The 15,395-nt window shown below is 43.3% G+C and overlaps 1 protein-coding gene across 11 annotated transcripts in view; it reads right to left on the bottom strand.

The window, feature by feature from the left end:
• LOC134028388 (cyclic nucleotide-gated cation channel beta-3-like) overlaps positions 1-8,239 on the bottom strand; it is a 39,340-nt gene extending 31,101 nt beyond the window's left edge. For 3 of the 11 annotated variants that reach the window (XR_009931519.1, XM_062471880.1, XM_062471886.1), the window contains exons 1-18: positions 8,109-8,239; positions 7,353-7,449; positions 7,242-7,281; positions 7,099-7,147; positions 6,077-6,179; positions 5,575-5,594; positions 5,435-5,449; positions 4,883-4,988; positions 4,588-4,626; positions 3,775-3,799; positions 3,588-3,672; positions 3,379-3,497; positions 3,204-3,261; positions 2,571-2,637; positions 2,395-2,419; positions 697-818; positions 494-606; positions 236-376 (exon numbers count right to left, since the gene is read on the bottom strand). Coding sequence is in view for 10 of the 11 variants with exons in the window: in XM_062471880.1 (XP_062327864.1) it covers positions 236-376; positions 494-606; positions 697-818; positions 2,395-2,419; positions 2,571-2,637; positions 3,204-3,261; positions 3,379-3,497; positions 3,588-3,672; positions 3,775-3,799; positions 4,588-4,626; positions 4,883-4,988; positions 5,435-5,449; positions 5,575-5,594; positions 6,077-6,179; positions 7,099-7,147; positions 7,242-7,281; positions 7,353-7,448 (1,223 nt within the window). In the remaining variant the exon portion in view is untranslated. Of the gene's footprint in view, positions 1-235; positions 377-493; positions 607-696; positions 819-2,394; positions 2,420-2,570; positions 2,638-3,203; positions 3,262-3,378; positions 3,498-3,587; positions 3,673-3,774; positions 3,800-4,587; positions 4,627-4,882; positions 4,989-5,434; positions 5,450-5,574; positions 5,595-6,076; positions 6,180-7,098; positions 7,148-7,241; positions 7,282-7,352; positions 7,450-7,908; positions 8,061-8,108 lie in introns of those variants that run through there. The other 8 variants (XM_062471889.1, XM_062471890.1, XM_062471888.1 and 5 more) reach the window with 6 other exon arrangements.
• Between the last annotated feature and the right edge of the window lie 7,156 nt (positions 8,240-15,395).

Genomic DNA, 15,395 nt, shown 5'->3' on the forward strand with positions numbered 1-15,395 from the left:
CCGCTTTTAGCCCTACATAGCGCTTTTCATCATAATCCAGTGATTATCACCTTAGTGATTCAGACCAAGCAGCAGTGGCACATAGTAACCCTGAACAACAGGAGACAGAGTTCATTCAACCTTGCAAGTTGATTTAAAAACGTATGGGTAAAAGTGAGGAAGAGGATGGACGAGTTAAATTGGAGAGAGTGTAAGTGTGTGAGTGTGCATGTGCGTGTGTGTGTGTGTGACTTACTGCTCTCCGTCAGCCTCCTGCTGTGTGCCTGTGGCCCTATTGGCAGCCTGCTCCTCCTCCAGCTGTCGGATTGCCAGCTCTGCTGCCTGTCTGGTCACCTCTTCAGCCAGCCGTGCCGCCTCCAAACGCTCCTGCTGCAGCCTGCCAGGGCCACAGGGCAGGGTCAGGCGTTAGGGGTCAACGGCCATGGGCCAGGCATCAAGATGTCACATTCAACTTTACAGGAATCACAAGAGAAATACATTAATTCTTCTTCACCTCTCCTCCACTTGAGCTAAGACTGTTTGCTCAGCCTCCTTCTTAATGTTCTCCATCAGGGGAGTCCATCTCTCTGTCTGGGTCTCTGCATCTTCAGCCTGCATGGCCATCACCTGACATCACAGAAAAACATTCATTCACAATCATTGGAGCTCCCAGGCAAGGTCATTAACAATAAAGGTTTCAAAATGTCAGACTCTGACCTCTGGCATCAGGGAGGGGAGGGGATGCTGGATCTGACAACTGGGTGCATCCTGGTTCTCCATTACCCAGTTGGCATCCACCTCTTCCAGAACCATGTCTGTTGGGTCTTGCAGTATGCAGACTACACACCAAACAGGAAACAGGAAGTGGGCAGTGGGTTAAATGTTAAGGATTAAGGGCTCAGTTGATGATTTGTGAGAAAATCAAGGGGGTTGTTATGAATGGCTTAATTTGTGAAGTAGTAGAATAGGTTGACAAGAAAAACATTGTTTGATATTCTAAATGATACATTCAGGCTAATTAACTTAAATAATCACAAATTGATTGATTGATTTATGGATGGTGTCATACCTTTATCTCAAATCTTAACACCTCACTTGGGAACAACAGAATAATTACAATCCAAAAGGCCATCGTCATTCAACACACCCAAATACATTTCACGCTCTTTATTAGACATAGACATTTATACTGTATAACAAACTGTATCTGATGTAATAATATATTGTTACAAACAATAGGATAGCTGCCTGGGCATAGCTAGCTATTGCCTCTCATGTGACATCAACAAAAACGAATGTCCTCAAAAACACATTATGTGTTACAAGCAAATTCCTCTGTGAACAGTTGTCTATGTTATCTACTGCAATAAATAGCTTTTGGCTCTACTCGTCTTGATCCGAGCAAAACCGTGGGAGTTCTGTACTGAAATAACTCAATGTTGTCCCTCAATCAATGTTTCGCAATAGAAAGAACATATGCAACATAATTACTTATGATTTAACAACAGTATAGTCCTGAGGTACTACACAGTCATGATAAAGGATGGGTTTTATTGCCCATTTAGGATTTATAACAGAGGGTGATAGGTTTAAATTACAGCATATTTGGATGATTAATTATTTGGGATATGAACCACCTGATAATGTATCCACAGTAATCCTTGTTTACTGCATGTACAGAGTGTCTAATATTCTATAGTACATTTTAATGATTCATTTATTCACAAGGAATTCCTTATTTTCAAACGTTGTGGAAAATATAGGAAAAAGTGCATTATGCATCATAGCTGCGCAAAAACAACTGAAAGCCTTAAGCTTTACAGAGCAGCTAGTTTAGTCTATTTGTTCCATGCTTCCCAGTCTGCATGAGCATCTGAGTGTGTGTGTGTGTTTGTTTGTGTATTTTAGTGACTCTCTCCCAGTCTTCCTTCTCCTTATGTTTAAGGGGCTCTCAGCGCCTTCCCCCCTGAAACAGAAGGAGAAGAGGAGCCTAGTTAGAGTCTGTCTCAACAGACACTAACCCTTACCATATCATCTACCAATCAGCTCATCAATCAATCAGTCAATCCATCCATAACTCAGAAAATATATTAAGACGTGTAATTCTCTAATTAAATATATTGTGTATTAAGAACTGATCTATGAAGATCAGATCCCCTGTGCTTGACACTGTCCCTCAAAGCCTAGCCTAGTAACTCAGCCAAAAGCCACCCTATAGAGCTACCATTGTCCAATTATCCCTCACTCATTAATGATAAAACTGGCTGTTTGGTCTTTGATGTTTTGGACTCCCAGACATGCATACACCCCTGTGTTCTCTGACAGGCCTTGGTGTTGTTGCTGTGTGGGGTGTAGAGTACCATGGTACGCTATTTGATTGGGTCTGTTGTGTGTGTATTGGGTGAGAACACTTACTGTTCTGCACATCCTCACAGCCATCCTGTGTGTGACAGAAAAATATAGTTAATTGGTTGTCATGGGTTGTATTTGTATTGTATTCATTTGATTTATTTATCATTATTTCATTGTAAATTAAATGTTTGCTTGTTTGGAAGTCACCAACACTGGTTGTATAACAAAAGGTCACTCACTCCATTGGTCTTGGGGACTGGCTGTGGCAGTATACGCCCCAGGCCCTGAACGATCCAGCCCACCACACTGCACAATGAGAGAACACATCTGAGAATGCACCATACAGGCGTGGTCATTGGAGTCATTACTATAGTAACAGCAGTAACAGCTGTGTAGTTTTCATGGTTATTGCCCTATTAGCACAGTTTTAGAGCAGACAAAGTAGGATACAACCTTTTGAATCCCCTTCTGGATTAATAAAGTTATATATAATCTAAAATCTCTCCAGCACTGTTGGTACACAGCATCAGCATACAGACTCATTTAGAAAGACAGTTGCAGCAGCAATGCAATATATTCGGCCTGAATAGAATGAGAATGATCAGCTTGGCATTGCATTATTGCCATTCAAAATTGAGTTTATCAAAAGCATATCACCTACTTAGGCTTCTGTCCTTCCTCTCTGTCATGGCATGAAATACCAAGGTTAAGATAAACTTTTTGTATATATTTTTTCAGCAGCAGTTCTTGCTGCAGTTACAGTATAACCCTAACAAATGTTGAGATAACAGTTGTTGGTGTTACTGTTATGTTACAGCATCACTTGAAACACTTGTGTATGTGCAAATATAATGAGAACTCAAGAGTCTTACTTTTCTCCTTTGACCTCTTCCTCTACTAGTTTGGGGGGCTCAGGTGGTGGAGCAATCACTGCAAGCGTGAACCACACATTTTTGTACAGATATGTTTCTGTCCTCAAAGACAACAATCATTTCCATTATTCGGATTGTGATATTACGAACTGTGGTAATCTATATGGTAATGTACCTTTCTGTGGGCATGAGTCTATCTTCTCTTTTTTCACCTGGCTTTCTGTGTTGGTTGTGATGTATATCTCTGGCTGAGGAATCACCTTCTCAATGCCATGCTTTATCCAGTCAATTACCCTAAGAAACACACACACAAACACACACACACACGTTGGAAAGTATTTTGGTATCCAGAGAGAGAGACAGACAGAGAGAGGGGAAAAATACCTTGGTGGGAAGGGCTTGTTATTGTCATCAGGCTCTTCGTCAGAGACAAGCTCCACCACAGGGATGTGAGGAAGTGGCTCTGCATCTACAGATTATCATCATCATCATCATCATCATCATCATCACCATCATCATCATCATCCTCCTTGTTGTTTCTATCCACTAATGAAGAAATTGTTTGTCTCACCTGGAACATCTTTAATATCATGCACCTGTGGATAAACACAAGAAGTCAGTAAGGATCCCTAAGGATCCTGATGGATGTACAGTAAATCACTGATGAACAACTCTGAACCTGAGAAGGTCAGGGAGTTGGATCATACCTCGTGCCTTAACAGAGATGTAGCCAAGGCATGTCACAATGTAGAGAGTAAGAAAGTGAAAGGTCTGGTGGCTACAAACATAACTAAAATACAACACTTTTGGATTTGCTATGTGAAATATTACATTGATATCGCGTAGGTAAGATTAACTCTTTTTCTAGGTCAAGAGTCGTTCAACTCACTCTTTTTCTAGGTCAAGAGTTGTTCAACTCACCCTTTTCACAAAAACATTTCCTGCTCTCCTGTCCTGATCAATCTGAAGTCATGGATGGGATTAACCTCATACCTGCATTAGCTGATTTTGCATAGATCAATGGAGCAAGCAAGAACAAGCCCTACTGCCAAACAGGGGGCACAGCTGGAAGGGGAGAGGGAAGGAGGGGAGGCTTTAAGCAGGAAGGTGACCTAGGTCGGAACACTGGTCATCAAAATAATTTTTATTTTCTAAATTGTACTCTGGTCTTTGAGTAAGGGACCTTAAATCAACAATGACTGCAGTATTTTTTATTTTTTTAATCGGGGGGGGGGGGGGGGGGGGGTCCAAGGTCAAGTGTCCTGGTCATGCCAGTGTCCTTCACTACTTGGATCTGTTGGACCATTATTGAGCAACTCTATGGCAGAGTGGTTGAACAGCAGTAGGTTTTGGATTGCAAGGGCCATGCTTGCTACTCACTTACTTCTGTCTTAACCTCCGGCACCTTGCTCACCTCTGCAATCTAAATGGAAATGCTGTTAAACAGGGCACAGTGCCACACTGCTCCACTGACAACAGTGGGCTGATGAGTTTCCCTGTTTCTAATTCTTTCTGTGATTTCCACAAAAAGAGTTGGACTTTATCTGTAAAGACAATGATCTCAGACTAACACAGAGACCAGCTACAGCTGAAATGTATTTTTTTTTTTACTGTACATTAAATCCAGAGCTTAAGTATGTCTTTAAGTCAAGAGTAGAGATTTGATGAATTTGCTGTACCTCTGTGGTCTCCTCTGGCTCTGCCCCCTCCTTGTATTTCTCATCCGGCTGTGGAACCACTTTGCCCAACTCCTGGACGATCCATCCAATGACTCCTGGCCCTTGTCTATTTTGATGAAGGTATTAATGCATATACATTCATCAGCATGCTATGTTCTGTTGCTCTGCAACCCTGCTGCTTGGATGCATGGCTAGATGTATGCACTAGGGGGCAGTAGGGGGTCAATGAAAAGCACTCTCACTTTGCTACAAATTGAGGTGCTCTACCCTTCTTGGAAGGGCTGAATAATTATGTATGCCTCCACAAACAATTTTTTTTTTTGATCTGGACCTTTTTTTGAAACACCAAACAACTCTGCCACATCATTTTAAAAGATATATTTAGATTTGTGAAGATATTACTGTGTAAGTGTTTAAAATGTCATTATCTAAAACAAGTTGATGTAATTATTCCACCTTCTATGGTAGGAAGAATGCATGCCAGGCTTTAAAATAGCAGCTTCGCTATTAGCATTGTAGCATAGTGTAAATGTAATTCTCTTGATTACTCACTCTTCATCAGTCTTACTGCAGTTCACCCAAGAGGTAAAGAACACATGACACACAACACACATCAGCTGACTGCATGCACATATACAAACACGCACATATGCACACTCACCACTTTTTAATAAAACCACACAGTGTCATACCTGCTCACTGCAGTGTCATCCTGTTCAGCAGAGATTAATGTGGGATCAGATAAAGAAGAGATAAGACAAATACATGTGTCAAACCATATGTTACCATGGCTCCAGTCATACCCCACACTGATTCGCAATACTACAGCTAGGATTACAATCAGGACTCGCAACTAACTTTTTTTCCTCACTGTCCCAGTACCATCCCAAAGTGCAAAATTAACCATCCCACACTGAACCTGTCCCTAAATGTAAATTCTTGTGTTTTTCTTCTTTGCATTTTGACATTCTGACAGGGGTCTAGGTTATTTTCAACACTATTTAAGTAATCCATCCAGTCGTGGGGCTCAAATCAATGTCAGAATTTCTATGTGAATACATAAACAATAGAATACACAATTTTCTCGGTTGTATCATGGTGGGGCTAACACAATTCTTGGTGTGGCTGTGGCCCAACCAAGCCAGATTACAATGTTCAGCAGTGCTAAACTACAAAACTAGACTTGGTTCTTACCTTGGTCTCTGCATTGGCCCGGCCAAGTCTGGGTGTTCCGGCTGGCTGGGGGAGGGCGTTGACAAAGCCGTGAGAGATCCAAGTCAGAACTCCACTCTGACTACTAGAAACAAACACAACATCTCTTTAAGGTGAAGGCTTAACGGAGGACTAAGGATACAATTACTTTTAATTGGACATAATAATAATATTTATAAAGCACTTTATATTAACTAAAATCTCAAAGTGCTACAGGTTAAAAGCAAGAAAGGGCGAAAAATAATAATAAATAAATAAATATATATATAGAAAAACAGAAAAAATGGTCAATCAACAAAAGGCTCTGTTAAAAAGATGTTTTTTTAGGCCACGTTTAAAAGCATCCACAGTCTGTGGTGTCCTCAGGTGATCAGGGAGAGCGTTCCACAGACTGGGAGCGGCTGAACAGAAAGCCCGAGCTCCCATGGTACGAAGCTTAGTCCTTGGTGGTTTCAGTAAATGTTTTTCAGCAGATCGGAGGGTCCGTCTGGAGGTTTGTGGGGTGAGAAGTTCTTTGAGGTGGGGGGGGGGGCATTACTGTGGAGACACTGATGGGTGAGGAGGGAAACCTTGTACTCAATCCTGAATGAGACATTCACCAAAGACATATTTTTGTCACTGTATTATACCTGCAGACACTAACAGGAGGATGCGTAGCTCCTTCCTACCATTAACCCAATTTAGCTAATAATAGTTTACTTCAATAAATACCACTGTGGCTCCACAGAGTAGAAGCCTGATCAGAATGTAGATATTAGAGGTGTGTGTACTGTGCTGTGTAAAGTTACATGTGGTGGAAAGTCACTCTAATCCTGGGTGGTGTTGAAATTGGCACTGTTGTCCTGTACAGGGGATACTGATGTCTAGTGGATTTCTTCTGATCATGTGATCCTTATCTGATCACTCTTATTCTCTGTCCTGGTATCTATGACACCAGCCAAGGTTATTGGGTCAGAAGGACCTCTAAACACTGAAAATAACACACACACAAAGTAGTCACTCACTTTTCCTCTGACACCTGCTCCTCCTCTTTTGGCTTGGCAGGCTTTGAAGCTAACAATCAGGTCAGAGTATCAGACTATGGGATGTAAAACAAGTTCAGGAAATGCATTTAATGACTTAGTCATGGGTTGAGAGGACTTCTTACCTTCTTGTTTCTTTTCTTCCTTAAAAGATACTTTCTTCTCCTGTGAAAAAAAAAGTGTTATGATGGTGAACAAGGTAGACAAAGACCCCCGTTCCACACACACACACTTACTGAGGCTGGCGGAGGTTCATTAGGTTTTTCTGAATTTTCTAAAATCCCAGGGGGTTCAGGGGGCTGGGGAACCACTTTCACCACCCAGCTGAACATTCTGAAACACACAAACACACTGATTAACGAACGAGAACACAGACAAGAGGATTCCCTATTTCTCCCCTTCCGTCATCCTGTCAGTGGCTGGGTTGTGGATCATGGCTGTGAGTGGCTGAGTGTCACTCTCAATCATCTCTGATGGCCTTTGGCCCTCTAGGGTTTTTCAGTCTTCTCTCCCTCTCCTAAACATCACCTCATTGTTCATCTCCTTAACCTGTCCATTCTCATGTTGCGGACAGATAAAAAGAGGCATTCTTGGAAATGTGCAATTTTAGTAGTGACACACTACTTTCAATCTTGGCATATTACAACAAAATCAACATATACTGTAGTTAGACAACAGAGGAGTGCATTAAGGCAAAATCTTATGGATACAGCTGTTGGTACACTGAAGAAAAAAAGCAAAGCATTGTGGCCCACATAAGTATAAACTACTGCTCCATACATGGGTCTTTACCATAGTTATCCCAAGTTACAACATCCAACCAATACAGTGCAAGTACACATTTAGCAAAATATCTAAGTATGTGTCCAACAGGTCACCAAACTACGTCCTTGATAGAAACCAACTGAGTAGACCTGCTGTACTAGCTGCAGTTAGGGAGTGTAGGGTGCCTATGCCATGATGGATTCCTGAGGTTGGTCTGCACAGCTTACCTGAGGGGCTTCAGCAGTTACCCGGCATCCCAGAGGTGGTGAGTGTGTGCAGGCTGCAAGGAGCTTCGAGATGTGGGAGGATTACCTGAAACTGGGCTCTGCTAATGGGATTACTGGCTGAAGGACTGTGCGGTTTCCCTCTGTAAGGCAGAAGGGGTGGGGGCTAGGATTAGAGACCTGGATCCTGGGGCAGCATGAGGGAACAAGCAAGGGTATGTGGCAGAGTGGAACCAGAATTGGCACACCGGTTCCCAGTATTATAAATCAAGGTCCATTGGCCAGAACCAAAGCCAAGTGTGTTGTACCGAGGTCCGGGACTCTCACAGCCCAGGTAGACTCATTCCTTTGATGTATTAGTTGCTATCTAGGAAACTGTGATAACTGAACAATGAAATAAATTCAAAAGAAACTCAGTTAATGTTCACTGTGTCTGGTTCTCATTAACTTTATTGTATTTAGCCCCTCCCATCAGTGTGTCTCTTCTAATCATAGCATTAGAAGGATGACGGAAGGGTCAGCGTCACAAAAAGAACAACCTCTGACAATCTGTAATACCACTTCCTGTCAGTAAGACCCTGTCTTAAGGATAGGATACTGACAGAAAGAGGAAAATAGGAACAGAGAAAGAAGGATACAGGAAGGTTGCTTTCAAAGTCTTTCATTTTAATTGGACGCAGGATAACCACAAAAAACACTGGGGTGATGTGCTTTACTTAATGTGTTATCGCCAGGCCAGTTTCAGGCATATGTACACTAGGTCTCACAGGAGAACATGCAGGCAAGGAATTCCTATGGCACATCAGATCTGTGAGGGCAGATGTGTTCTGTGTCAGTGTGAGCAGTACGCTATGCTACACCATAGAGGTGTGTCTCCCTGGTAACTGTGGAGTGACAGATTTCTAAAACTGTTAATGTGCCCCCTAGAAGGATTAGCTGCTAACAAGGATCAGTTCAGCGTCAGCAACAGAGAGGATTGAACTGCTAGCATCACAGATCTTGGAATAGGATGAAGCTGTGGATAAAGGTCTCTGTGGTCGGACAACGAAAGACTGGAGTGAAGGGTCCTGGGTTTCCTGGCCACACTGTTTACAGGGTCTGCTGAGCGTTAGGTAGTGAAGTACATTAAAGTGTAACATGAAGATATGCAGTTTAATAAACATATTGAGAAAATGCGGAAGAAGAAAAGAAAGATTATCGCAGCAATCTGTCAATCATATAGTATAATATTAGATACAAAATGGAGCGAGTACATACACAGATACATTGTGATTTCCATGTAAAAGTTCCAAGTAAAAGTTTAATAGGGGGATGTTCTTTCTTATCCCTGGGTAGATAGTAGTAGAACAGTACACACACACAGAATCTCATTAGGCGATAAGATGCTAATCTAGTGGGGTTTTAACTAAGGACTAAGAGGAAGAGTCTAAGAACCCTGTCCCTTGTGACCGGGAAGTGATGGGCAGGGCAGGGATGAAAAGAAAAGGAGATAAAAGGTAGAAAGCATTTATAACATGATTCACTGTTTGATTTTCTAAGATGCTCTGCAGTAGCGGTCCTAGCACATTTGGCACCCTAGGCAAGATTTATCACCAGTTCATTTGCTAAAGTAAAAACACATTATTTACTCAAATTAAACATTGTGCTCACTCCGTGTATGTGCGCTTGAACATGTACACTATACAGAAAACAGTATTGGGACATTACACCACCGTCTAGCCAATACTATACAATGTAAGAAATTAAATATAAAAATATAAAATAATATATAAAGAAGAGCGCAACATGGTTGGTGCCAAAATTGTGTAATGTGCAGTAAAGTGACAGGTGGATTTTATGAGAGTGCTAGTGACAGTTGGGAGTTCTGGGCCTTACTGATGAGACCAGCTGCAGACGGAAAGAAACTGTTCTTGTGGCGTGGGGTTTGGCGACTGGTCATTAGGGGCAGGTGGCAGTGCCCCACCTGTTATCAACAGAAAGAACTGCAACAAAATTGTTATTTTTTATTTCTCTTTTTTCTTTCTTTTTTTTACTTCGAATCATTTATTATCTATGAATATAGAATCTTCCTAAATTGTTTCGTTTCATTCGTTTGTGTTAGGATTTTATTTCATGTTCATTGGTCCCTGCCTTGCTGCTTCAGACTGCGTTCTGCCGATTCGAGTTAGCAGAGGCTAATCGTGAAGGTGGGGCTCTGGTGGGGCTAGCCCCTCTCTCACAATGCAATTTACATTGGACGTGGGAAAGTATTAATACGCATGCTCAGAATTCTAATCCATCAATGTAGATCACACGATGATGCCAAGTGGGGCAGAGAGCCGGTAGCCCCACCACAGCGTCATCTTGTATTTCATACCTGATTGGCTGTCTGTCTGTCTGGCGCCAACATTAGTCGGCAAAGAAGAAGAGCGAGTAGTCCTTTTTTGCTATCTTCTGTTGAAATACTACACTACCCACAATCCTAAGCAAAACAACACTGATATCTCTGATTGGTCGAACTCGCGGTTACCATGGCGACGTTTACCACCCCCGTGACCGGTTTAAGCGATCTGAAGGTTAAAATGTTAGTAGTTTGAGCAGGAAAAGAAATGAAACGTACATATGCCAGTGGTGCTGAACATATCGGACAACAAAAGAAAAGCTTATTCAGTCTACCAAAAGTGACCTCTTTCTTTGGTCCAGTATCTGTAGAGCTAGCTCTAACCCTGCGCCCGGTGACCTGCATGTCCACGGTGCTGAAACGCGGAGCCCATCGTTTCGATTTATGATACCAGTAGTCTAAGTTCGGTTCAGTGTCAGACACTTTTTCTTCTTTGCTTTTGTTAAATAATTCAAGTTGAGGGGATGTTTGAGTCAGCCCAGACAGCTGAAAATATACTGCGCTAATCAATTAGCTAAGCAGTGAAGTTACCGAAAGGGCGAGGCTTATTCCAACATAAAACGCTGTATGTATATCGTTTTAATCAAATAAGGTTGGATTATTTCTATGTTTAGCTGCCTGTTCATGAAGATGAAAGTGCACATAATAAAATAATAAACCATTGATGCAAACCAACAGGAGTCCTTGCTTTTTCTGCTCTATTATGTTTTATGTGGGTAGGGCCCCATATAGTTATTGAAACAGGCCCCCAGATGCTTAACCCTGTGAAGCCTGACATCAACTAACAGACAGAAAATTCAGTTTTGGTTATTTTAGTGTTTATTGAACCTTTAGTCAAAACATTTCCGCTTTGTTGGGGCCGTCAGTGGTGTTGAGCTCATTGCTGTTCGGGTATGGCCCTGTAGGCAAATTGGTTCTGAGCTTGGTTGCATTCCTAATTTAGGTTTGCAAATGTGACAGTGGTAATTTTACATGTGTGTGTGACAGAAGGAGAGACTCAGCACCTTTTCAAACAATACAATTATAATTTTTCCCACAGTTGCGCTCCCGAGCACGCCTCACCTCAGAAAGTCTCAGCACAGACTGAGGCAAGATCGCACCACGCACCCCGATGACGTCATCGACAGAACGCCAAAATACATTCTATAAAGCTCTTTAAAGTATACACAAAACGTATAATTAAATAAAACAAACAGCAGTACAATAATGGCAATAAAATGGAGAGGGATTTTATGTGAAAAACAAATGATTATTCATATCTGTTACATTCACCCCTCCTGAATTTCACTAAAATCCTGGCCATACACCCACAGGATAAATAAAAAAACAGGGACGATTGACACACTCAAAACTGGACCGGGGATCACATAAAGAACATTGTCTTTACACACCAGCTAATGCCTATCTGAAAAAAAACGATTAAGAGAAAACAAAGGGTGATCAAGCCTCAGAACCTCCTAGAATAATATGATGCCGTATACACCATACCACAACCCCAGCCTACCACGTCCCAGCAAATACATACAAGGTAGAATACCAAACATCAATTGGCACTAACCCAACACAAAAGGAAAATAAAAGACGCCCTAGATTTCATTTTCTTAAAACAGGGTGAGAAGCGATTGAGATTTCTTACTAACAGTGGATGCAAACCTCTGAAAGCTTAACGGCTTCTGAACCATGGTCTCTATGAGACGGTTGACGCTTTTGACTACTCTACCCGTACGAGTTCTGAACGCACTGTGTATCAGCAGATGTATGTGCCTGTTCGTTCTGCCCTGTGTCATTATCTGCGTCATCTGATGAGACAATGTCTGGAGTCACTGAAACCTCAGAATCAAGATTTACAGCTAGACTTTCAAAATCATTGAGTCTGTCCACGGGAACTTGAGAGCTCTGAGCTTCACTGGAGTCATCACATCGCTCTTGACAGCTGGACTCCGGTACGCCTTGACTGATCTGGCTCTGTAGCTTCTCCATCCAAAGACTCTTGACTGACGGTTTATCCTGACCCACCTAGCATCCACCCATTTATCCTATCCTCCGAATCCTCCTCCAAGGAATCCATGAGATCCACTATGTCACCCTCACTCTCCGAATCCATGACATTGGAGAGAGACCCTCTCCTTTCCACATCCTCAGGCGACTCAACCGGTAGGAAGCTGATATCAAGGATGAGGTTACGATGTACAACTTTGGTGTTTCCTTCGTCATCTTCCAGTTTGTATACATGTGTACGTGGATTCCTGTCCACGATTGTGTAGACTGTTGCTTCCCACTTGTCCGCTAACTTCCTCTTGCCTCTCTCGCCTTTGTTAGCGACAAGCACTCTGTCACCCCTGTTCAGGTGAGTGCACTTGACCTTTTTGTTGTAACCTTGGGCTTGCTTGGCCTGTTCTTTGATGGTGTGCTGCTGAGCGATGTTCGCTGCTTCATGAAGATGGGACACCAGTGTTTTCACATAGGTGCCATGATCCACAACTACTGGGTCCTGCAGCACCTGCTTGAACATTACATCAACCGGTAGTCTTGGAATGCGACCAAACATCAGGTAAAATGGTGCATATCCAGTTATCTCATGTACTGTTGCATTGTATGCAAATGTTAAGGTTTGTATTTGCTCAACCCACTTGTGTTTTTCTCTGAGTGGCAACGACCGCAGCATACTTCCAAGTGTTCTGTTGAACCTCTCGGTTCCCCCATTGCCCATGGGATGATAAGCAGTGGTATGTGACTTAGAAACCCCAGATAACTTGAGCAGTTCTGCTATGAGCCCACTCACGAAATTGGCTCCTTGATCAGTGTGTATTTGTTCCGGAAAACCATACACGCAAAACACCTGATCCCACAGTTTCCTAGGAACCTGTTTCGCTGTTTGGTTAGGGCATGGAAAGGCATGGGCCAATTTCGTAAAGTGATCAGTCAGAACAAGCACGTCCACTGAACGTTGTTTGCTGTCCTCTGCACTCCAGAAATCCAAGCAGACTAACTCCATAGGAGCGGATGTCCTGATACTTTCAAGTGGGGCCCTGGCAGATGGCTCTGGTGTCTTGGCCAATATGCACCTCTTGCAGCACTTGACATATTCTTTAACATCCTGCTCCATCTTAGGCCAAAAGAAGCGCTGTCTGGTTAGGTGTAGCGTCCTTGCCTGCCCCTGATGTCCTGCGAGATCATGCACCCCACGAAGAGCCTTCTCCCTCAGGTTCTGAGGCAGTACAAACTGGTGTCTTCTCTTTTTGCTACAAAAAAAAAAAAAAAAGACTAAATGTACAAACGTCCTTGACAACCCGATACAACACTCCGTCTTCGACTTTCAGTCTCTCCCATTGCTTGATGAGCACCAGCGCTCTTGAATCCAGACCATGCCTCTCACGTCTTGAGGGCCTCCTCTTCCGATTTACAAACGGAATGACCTTCGATATGGCATGATCGGATTCTTGACTCTGCTGGAGCTCCTCCATGGTGAGCACAGGCAATGAGTCTTTGCCCAGTAACCCCTGTCGCCTAACAGACTGTACAAACTGCGTAGCCCTGGACTCAGCAGCTGCATCCCATGAAGCATGGGCATCCAAGAGTGCCTTCACAGTAGTACTGTTGCTCGACATAGAGAGGGAATCAGGTTGAGTCCCAAGAGTTGGTTTCTCAGCCACATGACACTGAACTTTCAGACGGAAAGTGTCCTGAACTCCGTCCTCGCCCACGCCCTCAGCTTCAGTGAGCAACTTGTCGTAGCGCTCAGTAATGAGTCTGTGGCCAACGGTTCTGGGAAACGGGTCTCGGCTGAGTGCATCAGCTACTATGTTCTTCTTCCCCGCAATATGCTTCAGGTCGAATGTGTAAGGGGCAAGCTTCGAGACCCAACGCTTCTCACATGCGTCAAGTTTGGGCTTTGTCATGATATACGTGAGTGGGTTGTTATCTGTCCACACGGTAAAAGGGTGCCCTTTAAGCCAATGGCTGAATTTCTCACACACACTCCATTTTAAAGCCAAAAACTCGAGTCTGTGTGCAGGGTACCTCTCCTGGGACTTGCTCAGTGTCTTGCTTGCAAAAGCAATGGGCCTTGCCTTCTCTTCACCTGCTGGTATCTGTGATAGTACGGCACCAAGTCCGTCTAGAGAAGCATCAATTGACAAGATCAGAGGACGTGTGAAGTCAGGATGGGCAAGGACTACACAATCCAACAAATTCCTCTTCAGACTGAGGAGAGCGTGATCACATTCTGGAGTCCAATCAGTAGGTTTAAGTCTCCTGTAAGCTCCCGCATTCCCCTTTTACTTTTTCCTCTCCTCTTCTGGCCAGCTGTGAGGCCAAAAAGTGGCCTGGCAATAGCAGAGCAGTTTGGGATGAAATGTTGGTAATAGAAAACCATTCCTAGAAAGGATCTGATTCTTCGCACCGAGGGAGTGCATCCGTCATCTTCCATGAGGTCAGCTTTTGACATCTTTGATATGACCTCCACCTTTTCTGGATCCATGCCAACACCGTCGCCATCTATGATATGGCCCAAGAACTTGACAGATGCTCACATTAGGTGGCATTTCTTTGGTCGTAATTTGAGATTGTGGAGCCTCAGTCCCTGAAAAACGACCTCCAGCCTCTCCATGGCCTCCGTCTCCGTAGATGCGAACACAAGCAAGTCATCTAGATAACACAGTAGACTGCTGAAGTTGAGGTCACCAAAAATGCTAAGCATCATCCGCATGAATGAGGCTGGGCTATTACACAGCCCCTGTGGCATCCTGTTGTACTCATGCAAGCCCAGCGGGGTTGTGAATGCAGTGTACTTCTTGTGCTCTTCAGCCATGGGGATGTTGTAGAAACCGGATGTCAAGTCCATCGTACTGAAGTACATGTTTCCACCCAAGGCTGCCAAGCAGTCAGACTGATGGGGAAGTGGATGAGCA

The sequence above is a fragment of the Osmerus eperlanus genome, chromosome 10 (assembly GCF_963692335.1).
Source record: "Osmerus eperlanus chromosome 10, fOsmEpe2.1, whole genome shotgun sequence".
In the NCBI taxonomy this organism is placed as follows: domain Eukaryota; kingdom Metazoa; phylum Chordata; class Actinopteri; order Osmeriformes; family Osmeridae; genus Osmerus; species Osmerus eperlanus.